The sequence below is a fragment of the Phacochoerus africanus genome, chromosome 6 (genome assembly GCF_016906955.1).
Source record: "Phacochoerus africanus isolate WHEZ1 chromosome 6, ROS_Pafr_v1, whole genome shotgun sequence".
Taxonomy (NCBI): Eukaryota; Metazoa; Chordata; class Mammalia; order Artiodactyla; family Suidae; genus Phacochoerus; species Phacochoerus africanus.
This window is the reverse complement of record NC_062549.1, coordinates 34370024-34386932: the sequence shown is the minus strand read 5'-3', so window position 1 is coordinate 34386932 and position 16909 is coordinate 34370024. Positions and strand designations below refer to the sequence as shown.

Genomic DNA, 16909 nt, shown 5'->3' with positions numbered 1-16909 from the left:
AATACTTAATGATGGAGGACCTGGTAGGAGGGGAGAGTTATTTTATCAGAAGAAGGTGCCATAGATGATGGGTAGGAATAACATTAGCTGTCCATTACAGAAAGACTTCTCAGTGGCAAGTCTGCTCAGAGAGATGGCCTTAAAGCCAAGCTGGATTATAGAGACAGAAGCCAGAGGTGGACAGAAGCCAATTCAGTGCAAAACCGATACTGTGACAGACAACGCACCATCAAAAACATTTTGTATGGAGTTCCCTTGTGGCTCACTGGGTTAAAGATCCAGCACTGCCACTGCAGTGACATGTTTGATCCCTGGCCCAGGAATTTCTACATGTCGTGGGCACATCACCCCCAAAAAAGTGTTTCATTATAAAATTGGTGATGTCCTCACTGAAGAAACTAAGAAATCACAGAAAAGACTAGAAGAGAGAATTTTATTTTATTTTATTTTTTTGGTCTTTTTAGGGCTGTACCCACTGCATAAGAAGTTCCCAGGCTAGGGGTGCAATCAGAGCTGTAGCCGCCGACCTACTCCATAGAAAAAGCAACATGGGATCCGAGCCTCGCCTGCGACCTATACCATGGCTCACAGCAACACCGGATCCTTAACCCGCTGAGTGGGGCCAGGGATCGAACCCATGTCCTCGGGGGTTCTAGTCGGGTTTGTTAACCCCTGAGACATGACGGGAACTCCGAAAAGAGAAGGTCTCAAGTCCTCTATAATTCCACTACTGTGAAATCAGCACAGTTCATTTTTGAGGGTGTTTTTCTCCTTCTATGGATTCTTGTTAACACAGGTGGGGACATACTGTGTATATGACTTTGAATTGGATGTTAAAGAACATATCTTACTCAAGGACTGCTAGAGGAATATCTTCGTAACATCGGCCTAATAAATGACTTGACCCACAGCTGTCCTACATGGTGGAGGAAGCAGGGGAGACCCTTTTCGGCCCATCATTCCACCAACACTGGGGACCAAGCATCCACTTTCCCCAGCCAGGAAAGTTGCCAAGGCCTGCCTGCCATCCCCTAGGAGGCTCGATCTGGACACCAGCCAAGGTGGAGGGGAGCTTCTGCAGACACAGTCCTGTGGAAGGAGAGGCCCTCATCTCCATTTTAGAGCCCATGGAAGCTCCCTGTGTTTATGCTTCAGGGAACTGTGACTCTAGATCTTTCCTGTGGGTTTCTGCAGGTTCTGAGGAATTCTCCATTGCCCTTTGGAGATGACTAGATCACATTCCATCTGATCTTTAAAGGACGTGCTGCCTTTGTTAAGTCCCTTGAAGTGATGGCAAGAATATGCCTCATGATGCAGCGGGAAATGACTAGAAAGATGGGATGGTGGGAGAATCCTAGTTAAAATAAAGCAGTAACTATCTTCATAATGTGCCATGTGTATACAGATGTATGTGTATTTAAATTCCTGAACCTGTATATTTAAGAATCTAAAACTGAGAGCTTGCTTGTTTTGACCTTTGCTGACATTTGCTAAGGGATGGGATTCACGGTGATACAAGAGTTTACAAGTCCATCACTTGGAACTAGAGAAACCTGCACAAGTCCCACAGTGATCAGTCAGGAAAGAGTAGGCCATCTTCCTATTAACAGAGTCTACCTTCAGAATTGGATGAAATTAATCCTGAAAGACTTCACCATTTGTCCATGGAGAAGTACTATTCATTTTTGGTTTTCAGCTCCTCCCACGTGACTCAGGCTCCAGCCTCGCATTCTAATATCTCCAGGGAAATGTGTTTTCTTTACTAAAACACTTCATCTGCACACAAAGGGGATCTTAGGTCAAGGCTGGGAAAGGCTGGGCTTGGTCTAGTGTTGCACTAGTGATCTCAGCATGTGGGGCTCTCACCTATCTGATTATTCCTTCCATGAGACTTTCGTGAGCTCCAATACACCCTCATTTCTTTCTTTCTTTTTCTTTTTTTTTTTTTTGTCTTTTCTAGGGCTGCTCCTGTGGCATATGGACATTCCTAGGCTAGGGGCCTACACCAGAGCCACAGCAACGCCAGATTCGAGCCATGTCTGCAACCTACACCACAGCTCATGGCAATGCCAGATCCTTAACCCACTGAGCAAGGCCAGGGATTGAACCTGCAACCTCATGGTTCCAAGTCGGATTCCTTAACCACTGAGCCACGACAGGAACTCCTCGCCCTCATTTCTTATCATTGTCCCTCAGTGGCCTGCCTCAGCCCTCTCCTTTTTTCTTTTTTTAAAATAATTTTTATTTCTTCTATTATAATTGGTTTACAGTGTTCTGTCAATTTTCTACCGTACAGCAAAGTGACCCAGTCACCATACAGATATACATTCTTTTTCTCACATTATCCTCCATCAGGCTCCATCACAAGTGACTAGATACAGTTCCCAGGGCTATACAGCAGGATCTCATTGCTATCCACTCCAAATGCAATCATTTGCATCTAGCCCTTTCCTTTTCTCAATCTATTTCTCTTCCTATGATCTTGCCCACTCCAGGGTTCCAACTCTTTATGGATTTGTGGCTTCTGAATTGATATCTCTAGCCCAGCCTTCTCTCAAGTTCCAGGCTCACTTACCATTTCTCTGTTAAAATGATCACTAGCACCTCAAGCTCAGCATGTGCTCCAAACTAACTCTTCTTGCCGTGTTTCTTATCTCAGTCAAGGGCCCCACGATTCTGCCAAGCTAGAAACCTCTGAGTCACTTCTGACCCCCCAAAATAGGGCCCTACCCTCGTGGATCTTACCGTCTAGTTGGGGAAACAGACAAAAGATGTTATAGAAGAAATAAGCCATTATGAGTGTTTAGCCTAGGGGACAGGGAAGGCCTTGAAGGAGGGACATTTAAGAGGAGATCTGAAGAACACCTCAGAGAGTTCCTGTCATGGCTCAGGGGTTAATGAACCCGACGAGCAACCATGAGGATGCGAGTTCGATCCCTGGCCTTGCTCAGTGGGTGAAGGATCCAGCATTGCTGTGAGCTGTGGTGTAGGTCACAGATGTGGCCTGGATCCTGCGTTGCTGTGACTGTGGTATAGGCCGGCGGCTATAGCTCCGATTCCACCCCTAGCCTGGGAACTTCCATATGCTGCTGGTGTGGCCCCAAAAAAGACAAAAAATAAAAAATGTAAAAAAAAATTTTTAAAGAAAGAAAGAAAAAATGCCTCAGGAGTTAACTGGATCAAGGGCTGGAGTGAGGAGTTCATTTCCTAAGCAGACAGAACAGTGTGCGCTGACCTCCTGAGAGAGGAGGAATGGGAAACTTCAAGGAAGCCTTTGTGGCTCCAGCATAATGAGTGACAGGAACAATGATGAGAGAGGTGATTGGAGAGGCAGGCAGAGGCCCTACTGTTCAGCACCTTGTAAGGATGTTGGCCCTTTCTCTAAGAGGACAGAGAAGTGCTGAAGGCTTTTTCTGCCCCGGGGGTGGGGTAGGGTTGAGGGGAAGCGAACATCATTCTGGCTACAATGTGGAATGTGCAGAGTGGGCTGGGTGGGGCCTGAGTGGATGTGGGGAAGGACAGCCCAACTGGCCTCCTGGCTACCCCTCTGGCCACCATCCGCCATCCAGAATCTGGCTGGCTGTCCCCTGCCTTCCAGCAGAAGACACTGCTCCTGTGTTACCCTTACATTGCACCTTTGGTATGGCTGCTGGACATAGCCTCCCACTTCTCTCAACAGAAAAGAAAAGCAGGGATTCTTCATTGTGCTCAAAATAAAGTTCAAACTCCTTAGCAGGCCCACAAGTCCCTTCCAACCTGGCCCTTGTCTCCCTCTCCAGTGTCAAGCCAACCACTTGTCCTCAAGCACCCTATGCCTTAGCTCACTAAAAGGGGAATTGAGAGCTGGAGAGCAGTTTGAGGGGAACGGCCCAGAGGAGTAGAAGTAGCTGAGCCAAGGCCAAGGCTGAGCCCAGGCCCTGCATGTTGATCCAGCTGAGAGCACAGAAAACTGGTCCAAGTCGGGGTTTCAGATACTTGGCTTTGGGCCACTTCAGACAGTTGGATATAAGAAGATCAAGGATCAACATTTAGGAAGCACTTGGGGACCACGCATCTGGAGGCTTGGACGTAGGACCCAGAGGTGTGGTTGTTGGGAGGTGGTGACCAAGGCCAGGACCCTAAACACTGAGAAATGGGAGCTTAAGAGCGAGACCTGGGCCACTGGAGAACTGAGGTTCCAGGATAGCCAGGATACCAGCTAAGAAGGAATGGGCAGTTCATAAAGAAGGGGCGGAGTTCCCGTTGTGGCTCAGCAGAAACAAATCTGACTAGTATCCATGAGGACGCAGGTTTGATCCCTGGCTGTGCTCAGTGGGTTAAGGATCTGGTGTTGCCATGAGCTGTGGTGTAGGTCGCAGATGCAGCTTGGATCCTGCATTGCTGTGACTGTGACATAGGCCAGCAGCTACAATTCCAATTGGACCCCTAGCCTGGGAACCTCCATATGCCACAGGTGCAGCCCTAAAAAGACAAACAAAAAAATAAAAAAATAAAGAAGGGGCAAGACTCAGAAACTTAGGACACAGAAGGTCAAAATCAAAGGCTGATTTGAGGATGGCTTGGTAACAAGAACCATGGGAAAGCTCTTTATATCTTTATAGAGGGAATAGCAACCAGAAGGAATCCTAGAGTATAAGAGGCAAGGTGTCAAGTCAAGGCCAGAGCTAGAAGGGCATAGAGAGAGGGGCCAGGCGGCTTCTTCCATTCCCCCACACCACGATCTGCCTCGCTCTGGCTAGTCTGCCAGGCATAACGCTGACAATTCTAGGATAGGGAAATTTAGCCCAATGAACCCCCAAGACCTGTGACTGCTTGGGGGCGGGGGGACCCATCCCAATTCAACAGGAATGAAATCTCAGCATGAGTTTGGTTCTGAGAGCAGCCCTGTGACTCTAAGGAGAGTCTCTGAAGACTGTGGCTGTGTACGGTTCACACGGTAACCAAAGACTATGACATACTTAGAGTGCAGTGAGGTCACAGAACACAAGCTTTAAAGTAAGTGAACCATGCGTGCCTCATTTATTTTTAAAAGACACTTCTGAGAAGAGCTTAGAACAATTTTTTCCCCCCGAGTGCCATTTCCCACAGGTACTCACAGAGCAATAAGGTGTGACTGGAATGGCTGCACTGAGTTGCCTTTTGGACAGTGTTAGAAGGGACATAAAGAAGGTGGACAGAGAACTAAGGCAGCTGAGATGCATCGACGAATTCAGCACGCGATGCCTGTGCGACCTATACATGCACCCTTATTGCTGCTGTGACTTGCACCCGTACCCGTACTGCCTGTGCTATTCAAAGCGATCCCGCTCCTGCGGGCTGTGCGATCTCTACCCGTGTTGCCTGTGTGATGTCAAGCTTTACTGTCTTCGACCGTCTCTCAGAAGTTTGGAGAGGAAAGCCATCCGAGCCATAGAAGATGAAAAGAGAGAGCTTGCCAAGTGAGAACTTCCTAAGATTTTTCTAACTGGTATAGGAGCCTCCGAAGCTGGTAGGGGGTGGTGTTGGGGCCGGGGGAGAGGGGACAATCAGTACTTGAACAAAGATGAGATGGGTTCAAGTAATGACTCTGGTGACTTTAGCCAAGATTTAAGAAAGATGAAATGGGTCCACGATGGAAATTGTAAGATTCTCAAAAGACAGTGTAATGATGTCGATTGGCAAGGTTGTTTTCGGCTTATAGCAGGAGTGCCAACGTGATAAATAATGTGGCTCTAATGAAGGAGAGAAACAGGGGGTGTCATTAAAAAGCTATTGGAAGCGGCAAACTAAACATTTTTTCTGGTTATGAGTAAAGTGATCTGAGTATACTTCGGCTCACAGAAATGACTATGGGAGAAGTAATAATAATTGATCAAATCCTTAATGTTTGCCAGAGGCTTTACGAGCAGGGGAGCAAATTGAGCAATAGAGGCATTTCTTTGGTTTTGCAGGAAATCCTTTCTCCTATTCTCCAACTCTAGACAATTTAAAATTCATCTGGAATTGAGTTTATTGTCCGCCTCCCCCTTCGACTGCAGTAAAGATTGTGCAAATAAACCACAGAACTGAGAACCCAGATTTCAGAATAGAGTTGAAAAAGTTTGAATTGAATTGGGTAACTTTAATTGCACTTTAAAATTTTTTGGTTTTGATCACATTTTATTTTTTACCTAAGAAAGCTTTCTTCTTCTGTCTACGTGTGCTATTTAGTCTGCTGCTATGATGAAAAACGTGGTTGAAAGCACTGTCCTCTGGTTAAATAATTGTTACATCCATACATTGAGATGATATGTAGATGTAAAGAGGACCAAGGAAGCATTCGAAGTATTGTCATGTTAAGTGAGACAGGCAAGGTGCAGAACAGCTACTTAATAGACTACTATTTTTTATTATTTTAATTTTTTTGCTTTTCAGGGCCGCATGTGCGGCATATGGAGGTTCCCAAGCTAGGGGTCCAGTTGGAGCTACAGCTGCCAACATACACCACAGCTACAGCGATGCAGGATCCGAGCCTTGTCTGTGACCTACACCACAGCTCATGGCAATGCCAGGTCCTTGACCCGCTGAGTGAGGCCAGGGATCAAACCTGCAACCTCATGGTTCCTAGTCAGATTCGTTTCCTCTGCGCCATGATGGGAACTCCTGCTACTATTTTTCAAAAGATGGGCACAGATAGATAGTCTTTTTATTGAACTATATTTGACACATGCCACTGCGTAAATTTAAGGTGTACAAGGTTGTTAATTTGATACACTTATATATTGTAATATTATTGCCATTGTCATGATAATTAGCACAGCTACTATGTTACATAATTATCATTTCTTTTTAGTGGCTGGAATAATTAAGTTCTAGTCTTTTAGCAAGTTGGATAATTACAATACAGTATTTCTTGCCTATATTCACTATACTGTGCATTAGCTTTCTCTAGGACTTGCCTACTGGTTGCCAGCTTGTACCCTTAAACAATATCCTTCTCATCTAATAGACTAATAGATTAGATGATAGATAGATAGATAGATAGATAGATAGATAGATAGATAGATAGATAGATAGATAGGAAGAAAGAACATGATGGGTGGATGGAGGGAGGGAGAGAGGAATGAGACCCTTGACAACAGTGACAGTAATACTTCACTCCCAAGGGCGACAGGGCAGTTGTTGTGCAGGTCATCAGTCACCCAAGGTCAGAAATGAACCTTCCTCTGCTGTCTGAAACTCACCTTGAACCACTTTTAATTTTTACTCCTTAGAGTATCCAGTTACATAAAAGCCATGCAGTGTGAGTCAGGGGTTCTCTTTTAAATGTTTGGTCTCAATGAAGGGTTAGTTGTGAGCAGGTCTGTGACCACTTCCCTGAGCCTCTGAACACTCGAATACCCTTGAGCCAAGTCCTCCCAGCTTCTGTCTCCTGGCTGTCCCTACTCTCCGGACCCTCCAGGTAAGGTCTTCACCACCTGGGCACCCTCTGCCTCCACCAGGAGTCTACACAATGAATGACCTGCTGTAGACACAACTTCAAGCTTAATTCTCTTTATTCGATTCTTAATTCTCTTTATACTTAATTCTTGTTTATACAAGAGGTAATGTTTTCTATGGATTGTGATAGTTTTCCTGACAAGGCCTGGATGTTTTTTTGTTTGTTTTTTTGTTTGTTTTTTTGTTTGTTTGTTTTCTGGCCATGTCCGTAGCACATGGAAGATCCCGCACCACAGCATTAACACAAAACACTGCAGTGACAATGCTGGACCCTCAACCCACTGTGCCACAAGGGAACTCCAAGGCCTGTATTTTTGCTAATTTTTTTTTTTCTGTTGCCTGAGGGAGTACATCAAGCTGCTGATGTCTTTACATTAATTCCCGGTTCTTCGAACTGATAACCCAGGGTCCATTTCTGAAGTGACCTCAGGCCTGCCTTCTTATATTTCTGCCCAGCCACTTTTCTTCCTATTTATACTACCCTGGGAAGCCCTCCTATTAATTCTGACAGCTTGACACTTCACTATCCTGAAAAGCTTAGTATTACCTGCAATCCCAAATATTCAGTTTTCTGAATATGGATGAAAATGTTAAACGCTGATCCAGCTCTCATCCCAGAGGACTCCCTCTGTTAATATTTTTTTCCAGCAAAATGCCTCTTTTTTCTTATCTCTCAGCTCCCAAACCATGACTAAATAGATCCAGAAATACTATGTTGATTCAATTTTTCAAAACCACTCCCGGTGTGAAATCTTGCCCACGGCTTTTAGGATTTAGAAATCATAGGCACAGGACCTCTTACCCCTTAAAGAGAAAGCTAGCAGTTTGGTTAGGTCATGACATGTCCTTTTCAGATGCCAAGCTGTGTTATCCAGAAGATTCTTCATCCAATGGGACAGTAGAATTCCTTGGCCTGGAGTTGCCATGGCCTCCCTGGAACTGTCTTTCTTTGTGAGAGTCTGTGTGCTGTCTTTGGGTCTGTCTTCCTTTAATAACAGGCAAGGCACTTGGCTGAGCATATAATTCCCGCCAGGAGTCTTTTAAGCCTTCCTGGTGTGTGTTATTTGACTGATGTGTGTGTGTGTGTGGAGTGTTTATAGACCAGGTACAGAAGATCAGTTTCTTTTCTTTCTTCTTTTTTTTTTTTTTTTTTGGCTTTTCAGGCCGGCATATGGAGGTTCCCAGGCTAGGGGTCTAATTGGAGCTGTAGCTGCCAGTCTACACCACAGGCACAGCAATGCCAGATCCGAGCTGTGTCTGCGACCTACACCACAGCTCACGGCAACACTGGATCCTTAACCCACTGAGCAAGGCCAGGGATTGAACCCGCAACCTCATGGTTCCTAGTCAGATTCGTTAACCACTGAGCCACGACGGGAACTCCATAAGAAGGTCCAATTTCTTTCCATTGTTTAACTGAGCAGCTGCTTCAAAAGACACCTTGGCCCTATCTTCATCTGTAGAGACCCATGTAAGTACTTGCATTTCTTCAGCTCCTTTAATATTCTTTTTCCCCCCAAAGCACCCTTTGCACCCCAAGCACCAGCCTTTTCCCTGACTCTTCCTTCCGCCTCCGGATTGCTAGAGATTGAAGTAACTGAATTTGGTTTCCTTTACAAGAAGCCATGCGACCAGCCTGATGGAAGTTGGCACCAGATTCACCCCATACTTTGTAGGCTCCCTGTCTTCTGTTCTCCAGTGAGAGAACCAAAGCCAGCTCCTCCTCAATCCTGTCCTTAGGAGTTTAGGATCTCTACCGCCTGCCTCTAGTCCTGATGCACAAATGAACCTTGATTTGCAGCTGCGCCTAGGGAAGCAGTGAGCTCAACCTGCCCTTTGCTGGGGCCTGGAAACTAATCCTGAGACTCTGCTTCCTTCCACTCATCCAAGTATCTGAGGTCGGCTTGTGGCTCAAGAAGTTCCCCTAAAACCCCCTACAGGAGGGGCACCATCTTCTAAAACCTTCAAAAACTTGCCCTCTCATTTCTCCCTCACGCTCTGAGTATGCTTTTCACAGAATCGCCCTCACTGGGGGAGCGGGCGCAGGTGGGAGTGGGAGTGGGGGGCCACTGTCAGCCTTCAGGGTGCATTCTTTGTGGTCTAGCAGTGCTTCCCTGGGTCCAAATCCCCGCCCCCCCGGGGAGTCTTTCCATCCCCCATCCTCTGACCCATATAGGTCAGGGCACAGCGGGGCACAGTCACACCGAGGGCAGAAACGAACCTGGGGGGCTTTACGGCGGCTGGCCGGTTGGCATTGCCACGGAGAGGAGAGCTTGCTATTTCCCTATGTGTCCCTACAGAGCTGGAAGGGACCTGGGCCCTTTGGTCCCCTCTCATCACGATGTCTTGGTGCCCATAGGTCTCAGAGCCTAGGCATCCCAGGGTGGCAGGAGTAGGAGTTGCTGCCCATCCAGGCCAAATGCACATCCATTATTTGACCTTACTGTTTCATGACACAGGACTTGGGGCTTGGTCAGTAAAAGCTTTGACTTTCAGGGAGGGCTGTGTAAGCCTGGTACAGCATGATAAAGAGACTTACACTTCACTGAGCAGAACCCAAGTGCCCATGTGCCTTCAATCTAATCCTTATAATAGTTTCGCCTCCTTACAGATGGTGAAACAGAGTCAGGGGTAGTGGTCTGGATGATCAGGAAATGGCAGAGCCGGGACTTGAGGCCAGGTTTGCCTGAGTCTGGAATCCATGTGTTTAACCACCCGGTCAGGGATCCTTAGAGTGATCCGCAGCCAGCATCACCTGGAATTTGTTAGAAATTCAAATTCTTGGCTCCTCCCCAGCCAGGCTGAGTCAAGACTTTGGGGGTGGGGTCCAGATACCTGTGTTTGAACGACCCCCACAGGTGTTCAGATGTACCCGTGTTGTGCTCTGGTCTCATTCAAAAGTCAGGAGGAGAGAGACAAGGCAGGAAATGGCAAGAGGGAGAAGAGAGGAGAGAGAAGGAAGGACGTGTTGGAAAGGAACAATCGAGCTTTTTGGGCCAGGGGCAGGGGTCAACATTTGGAGAAAAAGGACAGTATTCCAAGGAAAACGAGAGGAAAGCCAGGCTCCATTTGGTTCAGAGAAGAGACAGGCCTTCTCGTCGTCCTCATTACTTATTCGTCACCCGGCTGAACCTGATTCATACCTGCATGAAGAACAAAAGGCAGGCTGTATCGCTCACCTTTGCTGTGGGCAGAATCACCTTCAGGAGCTGGTCACACATTCAAGTGAAATCCAGCTTCAGTCGGGAGAAGAGGCAACAGCCCAGAGTGGCTGGCAGACAGACAGCACTGCCCTCTGGCTTTTCCCCAGCTTTCTGCCACCAACCAAAGAGGCTGCCTTGCCTCTGTTTACTGTGACTAAGGTCCACGCTCATGATAAAGAGAAGAGCAGGCCATCTTCCTTTGCCCAGAACTCCACAGAACCAAGGAAAATCCCATATGGGGTGACGGGGACATCGACAGGCGGGAGTCAGGTTGCAAGTTCAGAGTTAAATCTGATGAGTAACATGAGGCTTCTGCAATCTCTTCTGAATTCGCTCATCCCCACTGATAGCCCCTGACCTAAAAGCAAAAGGAAGAAGAAACTGGACCCAGCCAAGACGTTGGGGGCAATTTCCTGAAGACCCACAATTGTGAGACCCCGTCCAGCTGCTGCAGGAGGGAGGGGGCCAGAGTGACAGGAAGAGAGGAAGAGGGGGAATCTAAGCAAAAACAAGAACAAAATGGAGTTCCTCTTGGGGCGCAGTGGAAACGAATCCAAATAGGACTTGAGGTTGCGCATTCGATCCCTGGCCTCGCTCAGTGGGTTAAGGATCTGGTGTTGCCCTGAGCTGTGGTGTAGGTTGCAGGTGTGGCTCAGATCTGAGGTTGCTGTGGCTGTGGTGTAGGCCGGCTGCTACAGCTCTGATTCGACCCCTAGCCTGGGAACCTCCATATGCCGCAGGTGCGGCCCTAAAAAGACAAAAAAAAAAAAAAAAGAACAAAACAAAACAAAACAAAACATGAACTTATACTCCAAGGGCAGATTGCTAAGAGGAAGAAATGGACCTGGGAGCCAGCTTTGGCTTGTAGATCTGCCTCCCAGATCCATCTCCTGCACAAGGCAAGAGGGCTTATGGGTATTTTTTTTAAAATAATGTGTCTTTTCGCTTATCTATTTTTTCTGAGCTTTCTACAATGAACTTGTATAACCTAAGTAACAAAAAGAGGTACGTGTATAACAATTCAACATAAAGAGTAAGAACTAAAAATGTACCTCAAGTCAGTCACCAATAAGAGTCCAGACTCCTCAAGCCAAAGAGCTTCTAGAAAGCACGCATGCTGAGACCTCCCTTTGGCGGCCAGGAGATGCAAGAAGATTTACCAAGAGAGTCTCTTAAAACACATATTTTTAAAAAACATATCATCTTCTTCATCATCATCATTTTCTGGCTACGGTGTGCAGCTGCTGGATGTGAGATCACAGTTCCCAGACCAAGGATTGAACCCAGACCACAGCACTGGAAGCACTGAATCCTAACCATTTGACCATCAGGGAACTCCCACTTTTTTTTTTTTTTTTAATGTTAAAGAGATAAAAGAAGACTACTTCAGAACATTACGTCTTCTTTGGAAGAATCAGGCAATTAGAAAAGAAAGTAGGCCCTGAGCAAGCCCAGAGTATGCAAGGCTGATGCCAGGTCACTGAGGCTGAGTCGAGGTCCTCATAACAGTCTGACTGATGGTTAAAATCATGACCCTGGCATGTAACAGGTCTAGATTTGAATCTCAGCTCTGCCATTCACCACCGTCACCATCTCCCCATCTGTAAAATGGTGACAACTATACCTGCATGATAGGGTTCTTACAAAGGTTAAATGAAACAAGGCCGCTGATGGCCTAGCACTTTCCCAGGGACTTTGAAAGAAAGAAAGAAGAGTTTCCGTCGTGGCTCAGTGGTTGTCAAATCCTACTAGGAACCATGAGATTGCGGGTTCAATCCCTGGCCTTGCTCAATGGGTTAAGGATCCGGCGCTGCTGTGAGCTGTGGTGTAGGTTGCAGATGCGGCTTGGATCCCGAGTTCCTGTGGCTCTGGTATAGGCCCGGCGGCTATGGCTCCAATTAGCCTGGGAACCTCCATATGCCGCGGGAAGCGGCCCTAGAAAAGGCAAAAAGACAAAAAAGAAAGAAAGAAAGAAAGAAAGAAAGAAAGAAAGAAAGAAAGAAAGAAAGAAAGAAAGAAAGAAAGAAAGAAGAAAGTCCTAAGGTCCTAGCCATGTGCCAAGCAGTCGTATAGACCCTTTTCATTTAGTAACTAATTTAAACCTCACAAAAGCCCTAGAAGTGGGTTACTATTATCACCTCAATTTTACAGATGAGGAAACTGAGGCATAGAGAGGTTAAGGAGCCTGAGCAAGTTTCCATAACTAATAAGAGGAGGAGCTGGGATGTAAATGCAAGAGAAAATGATCATTTTGTAATATACGGAAATATCAAATCCGCATGGTGTACACCAGGGGCTAACACAGTGTCGTAAGTCAATGGCACTTCAAACAAACACACACCCAAGCAACCAACCAACTAAACGGATAGAGAGAGAGATCTGAGGAGTCCCCGTTGTGGTGCAGTGGTTAACGAATCCGACTAGGAACCACGAGGTTGCGGGTTCGATCCCTGGCCTCGCTCAGTGGGTGAAGGATCCGGTGTTACCGTGAGCTGTGATGTAGGTGCCAGACATGGCTTGGATCCAGCATTGCTGTGGCTGTGGCCAGCAGCTGCAGCTCCAATTTGACCCCTCGCCTGGGACCCTCCATATGCCACGGGTGAGGCCCTAAAAAGCAAAAAAAAAAAAAAAAAAGAAAGAAAGAAAAAGAGATCCGATTTACAGGGCCAGGGTGTGGGGAGGAGGGAAGGGGAAATGGGATGAAAGTGGTCAAAAGGTACCAACTTCCAGTTGTAAGATAAATAAATAGGTACCAGGGATGCGCCCTACCACACAGTTAACAGCACCATCGGACACGTGAAAGTTGTCAAGAGAGCAGATTCTGAGCTCTCATTACAAAAATAACTTTTTCTCCTCCTAATTTTGGATCTATATCAGATGACAAATGGTCACTAAAGTTATTGTGATCATCGTTTCATGATGCAGGTAAATCAAATCATTACGCTGTACGCCTTAAATTTATACAGGGCTGTGAGGCAACTGTATCTCAATAAAACTGGAAGGAAAAAAAAAAAGAAAATTCAAAATAGACGAATACAAGACAAAGATCTGGAAAGCCAAGCATCCATCTGTTGTTAACAGGTTACCTGTGGGGGAGTGTAATTTATGTGACAGGACTGTCGTTTTTTTACTTTTCGCACTTCTGTAAAGTTTGGCTTTTCACAATGACTAGAATGTATTTTTGCGTTTCCTTTTTTTTTAAGGAATTCAGCGAGAGACAAAGTGATAGGCAAGAAATAGATTTCTTAAGATAGGACGCTTGTGAGAGATGCAAGCGCACAGGCACGGAAGCTCTGCCTCTTTTTTGCTGTTTTGTTTGTTTGTTTGTTATAAAGAGGTAAAAATATTGCTTGTCAAGCTATGTCCGAATTCCCAGGTCTGAACTTCTTCCTCCAACCCTTTCCTTATCCTAAATTCCAGATTAAGAAGAACAACAAATAGAATTCTGGCTTCCTCTTGCTGTAGCAGTAACATTTTAGGATCGGTAAACGTGTGCGGCTTTGAACCTGATCAAGTCAAGGTTCGCGTGAAGGACGGAAAGGTGTGTGTATCAGCCGAGCGCGAGAACAGATACGACTGCCTGGGATCGAAAAAGTACAGCTACATGAACATCTGCAAAGAGTTCAGCTTGCCCCCTTGTGTGGACGAGAAGGACGTGACCTACTCCTATGGGCTCGGCAGCTGTGTCAAGATCGAGTCTCCCTGCTACCCTTGCACGTCTCCCTGCAACCCCTGTAACCCCTGTAGCCCCTGCAACCCCTGCAACCCCTGCAACCCCTGCAACCCCTGCAGCCCCTGCAGCCCCTGCAGCCCCTGCAACCCCTGTGACCCCTGCAACCCGTGCTATCCCTGTGGGAGCCGGTTTTCCTGTAGGAAGATGATTTTGTAAAGTGTAGGAACCCAGGACCTAGTAGAAGTCAGGTATCCAGCCAGGCAGCTCTTCCAGTGTTTTTGTCCCCCTCCCCACAGTCCCTGTTACTCAACAACTTAGGAAACTGAATACATAACTGCAATCCACTGGTGTGTGACAGTCTTTTGGTTCAACCCACTTCGGAGCCCCGCTCAGTCAGTGGGCATGAGAAGGATGAATGGCAGGAATGGCAGGTGAGTGGTAAGACACCCCTAACAACCCCCCACCCTCCCCGCCCCCCACAGCCCCTATTTCATACCCCACCACCACCAAATCCCAGGAAAAGATGCTTTGGCGGTAGGCATCCTCAAGCACTATTTTTCCCAAATGATTCTGTGGAGTTCCCACTGTGGCACAACAGGATCCATGGCGTCCCTGTAGTGCTAAGACACAGGTTCGATCCCCTGCCGGCACAGTGCGATAAGGATCCGGTATTGCCGCACCTGCGGCTTAGGTTGCAACTGCAGCTGGGATCTGATCCCTGGTCGGGGAACTCTGTATGCCCCCAGGCAACCAAAAAAGAAGAAAGAAAAACCCAAACGATTGTGTGACATGACATGTGATGTGACCTAGCCCTGAAACAAAGCAGTCAAAGCAGAAACTGAGACTAGTGAGGGTTGAGGGCAAGTGCTTTTCCAGAGGCTGGGAGCACTGGAGAGAAAGTGACTCCCCAAGGAAATGTGGTTGGGGTTTTGCTGGAGCAGTGTCAGAGTAGAGAAGCGGGGGAGGGGAGAGCATATGGTGGGGTGGCCATAGGGCTGGCCCTTTCTCAACATCCCTGTGATGTGGGGGAAGGGCCAGCTTGGGTTCAGGATGGTTGGCAGCCTCCTCAGGATTTATTTCCACGATCTGCTTTTCTCAATCCCTAAAATTCCTTTAAGGCACAGAAGTTCAGTCCAAAGTTCATGAGTGGAAAAGTACAGCTTTCACCACATGATAGCAGAGTTCACCTGAACTTGGACCCTCTTGGACACAGCCCATGAGTCATTCTTGAGACAGAAATAAGTTAAAGGAAGAGACGATGGGGAGGCATCGGAATGAGGACATGGGCTGGTTTAAGATATGACCCGGGGAACATAAAACATTCACGTTGGACAGTAATTTGCCCTTTTTTTTTTTTTTTTTTTTTTTAAGGGCTGCACCTGTGGCATATGAAGGTTCCCAAGCCAAAGGTCAAATCAGAGCTGTAGCCGCTGGCCTTTACCACAGCCACAGCAACTGGGGATCTGAGCCGAATCTGCAACCTACACCACAGGTCATGGCAATGCCAGATCCTTAACCCACTGAGCAAGGCCAGGAATCGAACCTGTGTCCTCATGAATGCCAGTCAGATTCGTTAACCCCATTTCTAGGGCCACTCCTGCGGCATATGGAGGTTTCCAGGCTAGGGGTCTAATTGGAGCTGTAGCCGCCAGCCTACACCACAGCCGCAGCAATGCGAGATCCGAGCCGCGTCTGTGACCTACACCACAGCTCACAGCAATGCCGGATCCTTAACCCACTGAGCAAGGGCAGGGATCGAACTTGCAACCTCATGGTTCCTAGTCGCATTCGTTAACCACTGAGCCACGACAGGAACTCCTGGAATACGTAGTTTTATCTTAACTTCCCTCCTCTACACAGAACTTGCTTATTCTCTCTTTCTCTGGCTTTCTCTCTCTTTCTGTCTCCCGCTCTCTCTGGCTCCCTCTCTCCCCCACAAACCCCGTAAGTGGCACAGATTGGAAAAGCTTGGGACATTCTGATCTGGCCCTGTGGCTGAGGACATTAGGGTGAAAGTTGAGGTAAAAATGACACTGAAACCAGCAGACTGTGGGTTTATATGAAAAGTAAAAGGGGGGATGTTTGTGGGTGACGCAGATGGATTCAGGTGAAGTTGGTAGGGTTTGGGTGTTTATCACAGCAGGGTTCTCGTCAGGCTCCTGGATGAGTCACATGACTGGTGATTATGGGTGAAAGATTGACTTGGACGTTATCCTTGGGAAGCAACTGCTTTTTTTTTTTTTTTTTTTTTTTTTGCTGTCTTTCCTTTTTTTAGGGCCGCACCCACGGCATATGGAGGTTTCCAGGCTAGGGGTCTAATCGGAGTTGTAGCCACCAGCCTACACCACAGCCACAGCAACACCAGATCCAAGCTGCATCTTCAGCCCACACCACAGCTCACGGCAACAACGAATCCTTAACCCTCTGAGCGAGGCCAGGGATGGAACCTGCAACCTCATGGTTCCTAGTTGGAATTGTTTCCTAGGCGCCACGACAGGAACTCCGGGAAGCAACTGCTTTTGCTGCTGATCTAGAAGCACACCTTTCCAGTCTGGAGATGTCTACCAAGCCTTGG

General features: G+C 47.1%; 1 protein-coding gene across 1 annotated transcript; it reads left to right on the top strand.

The window, feature by feature from the left end:
• The first annotated feature begins 4978 nt into the window (after positions 1 to 4978).
• ODF1 (outer dense fiber of sperm tails 1) lies at positions 4979 to 14678 on the top strand. The gene is made up of 2 exons (XM_047782936.1): positions 4979 to 5438; positions 14082 to 14678. The coding sequence occupies exons 1-2, from the start codon at positions 5119 to 5121 to the stop codon at positions 14548 to 14550; spliced, it is 789 nt and encodes a 262-aa protein (XP_047638892.1). The 5' UTR covers positions 4979 to 5118; the 3' UTR covers positions 14551 to 14678.
• Positions 14679 to 16909: the final 2231 nt, after the last annotated feature.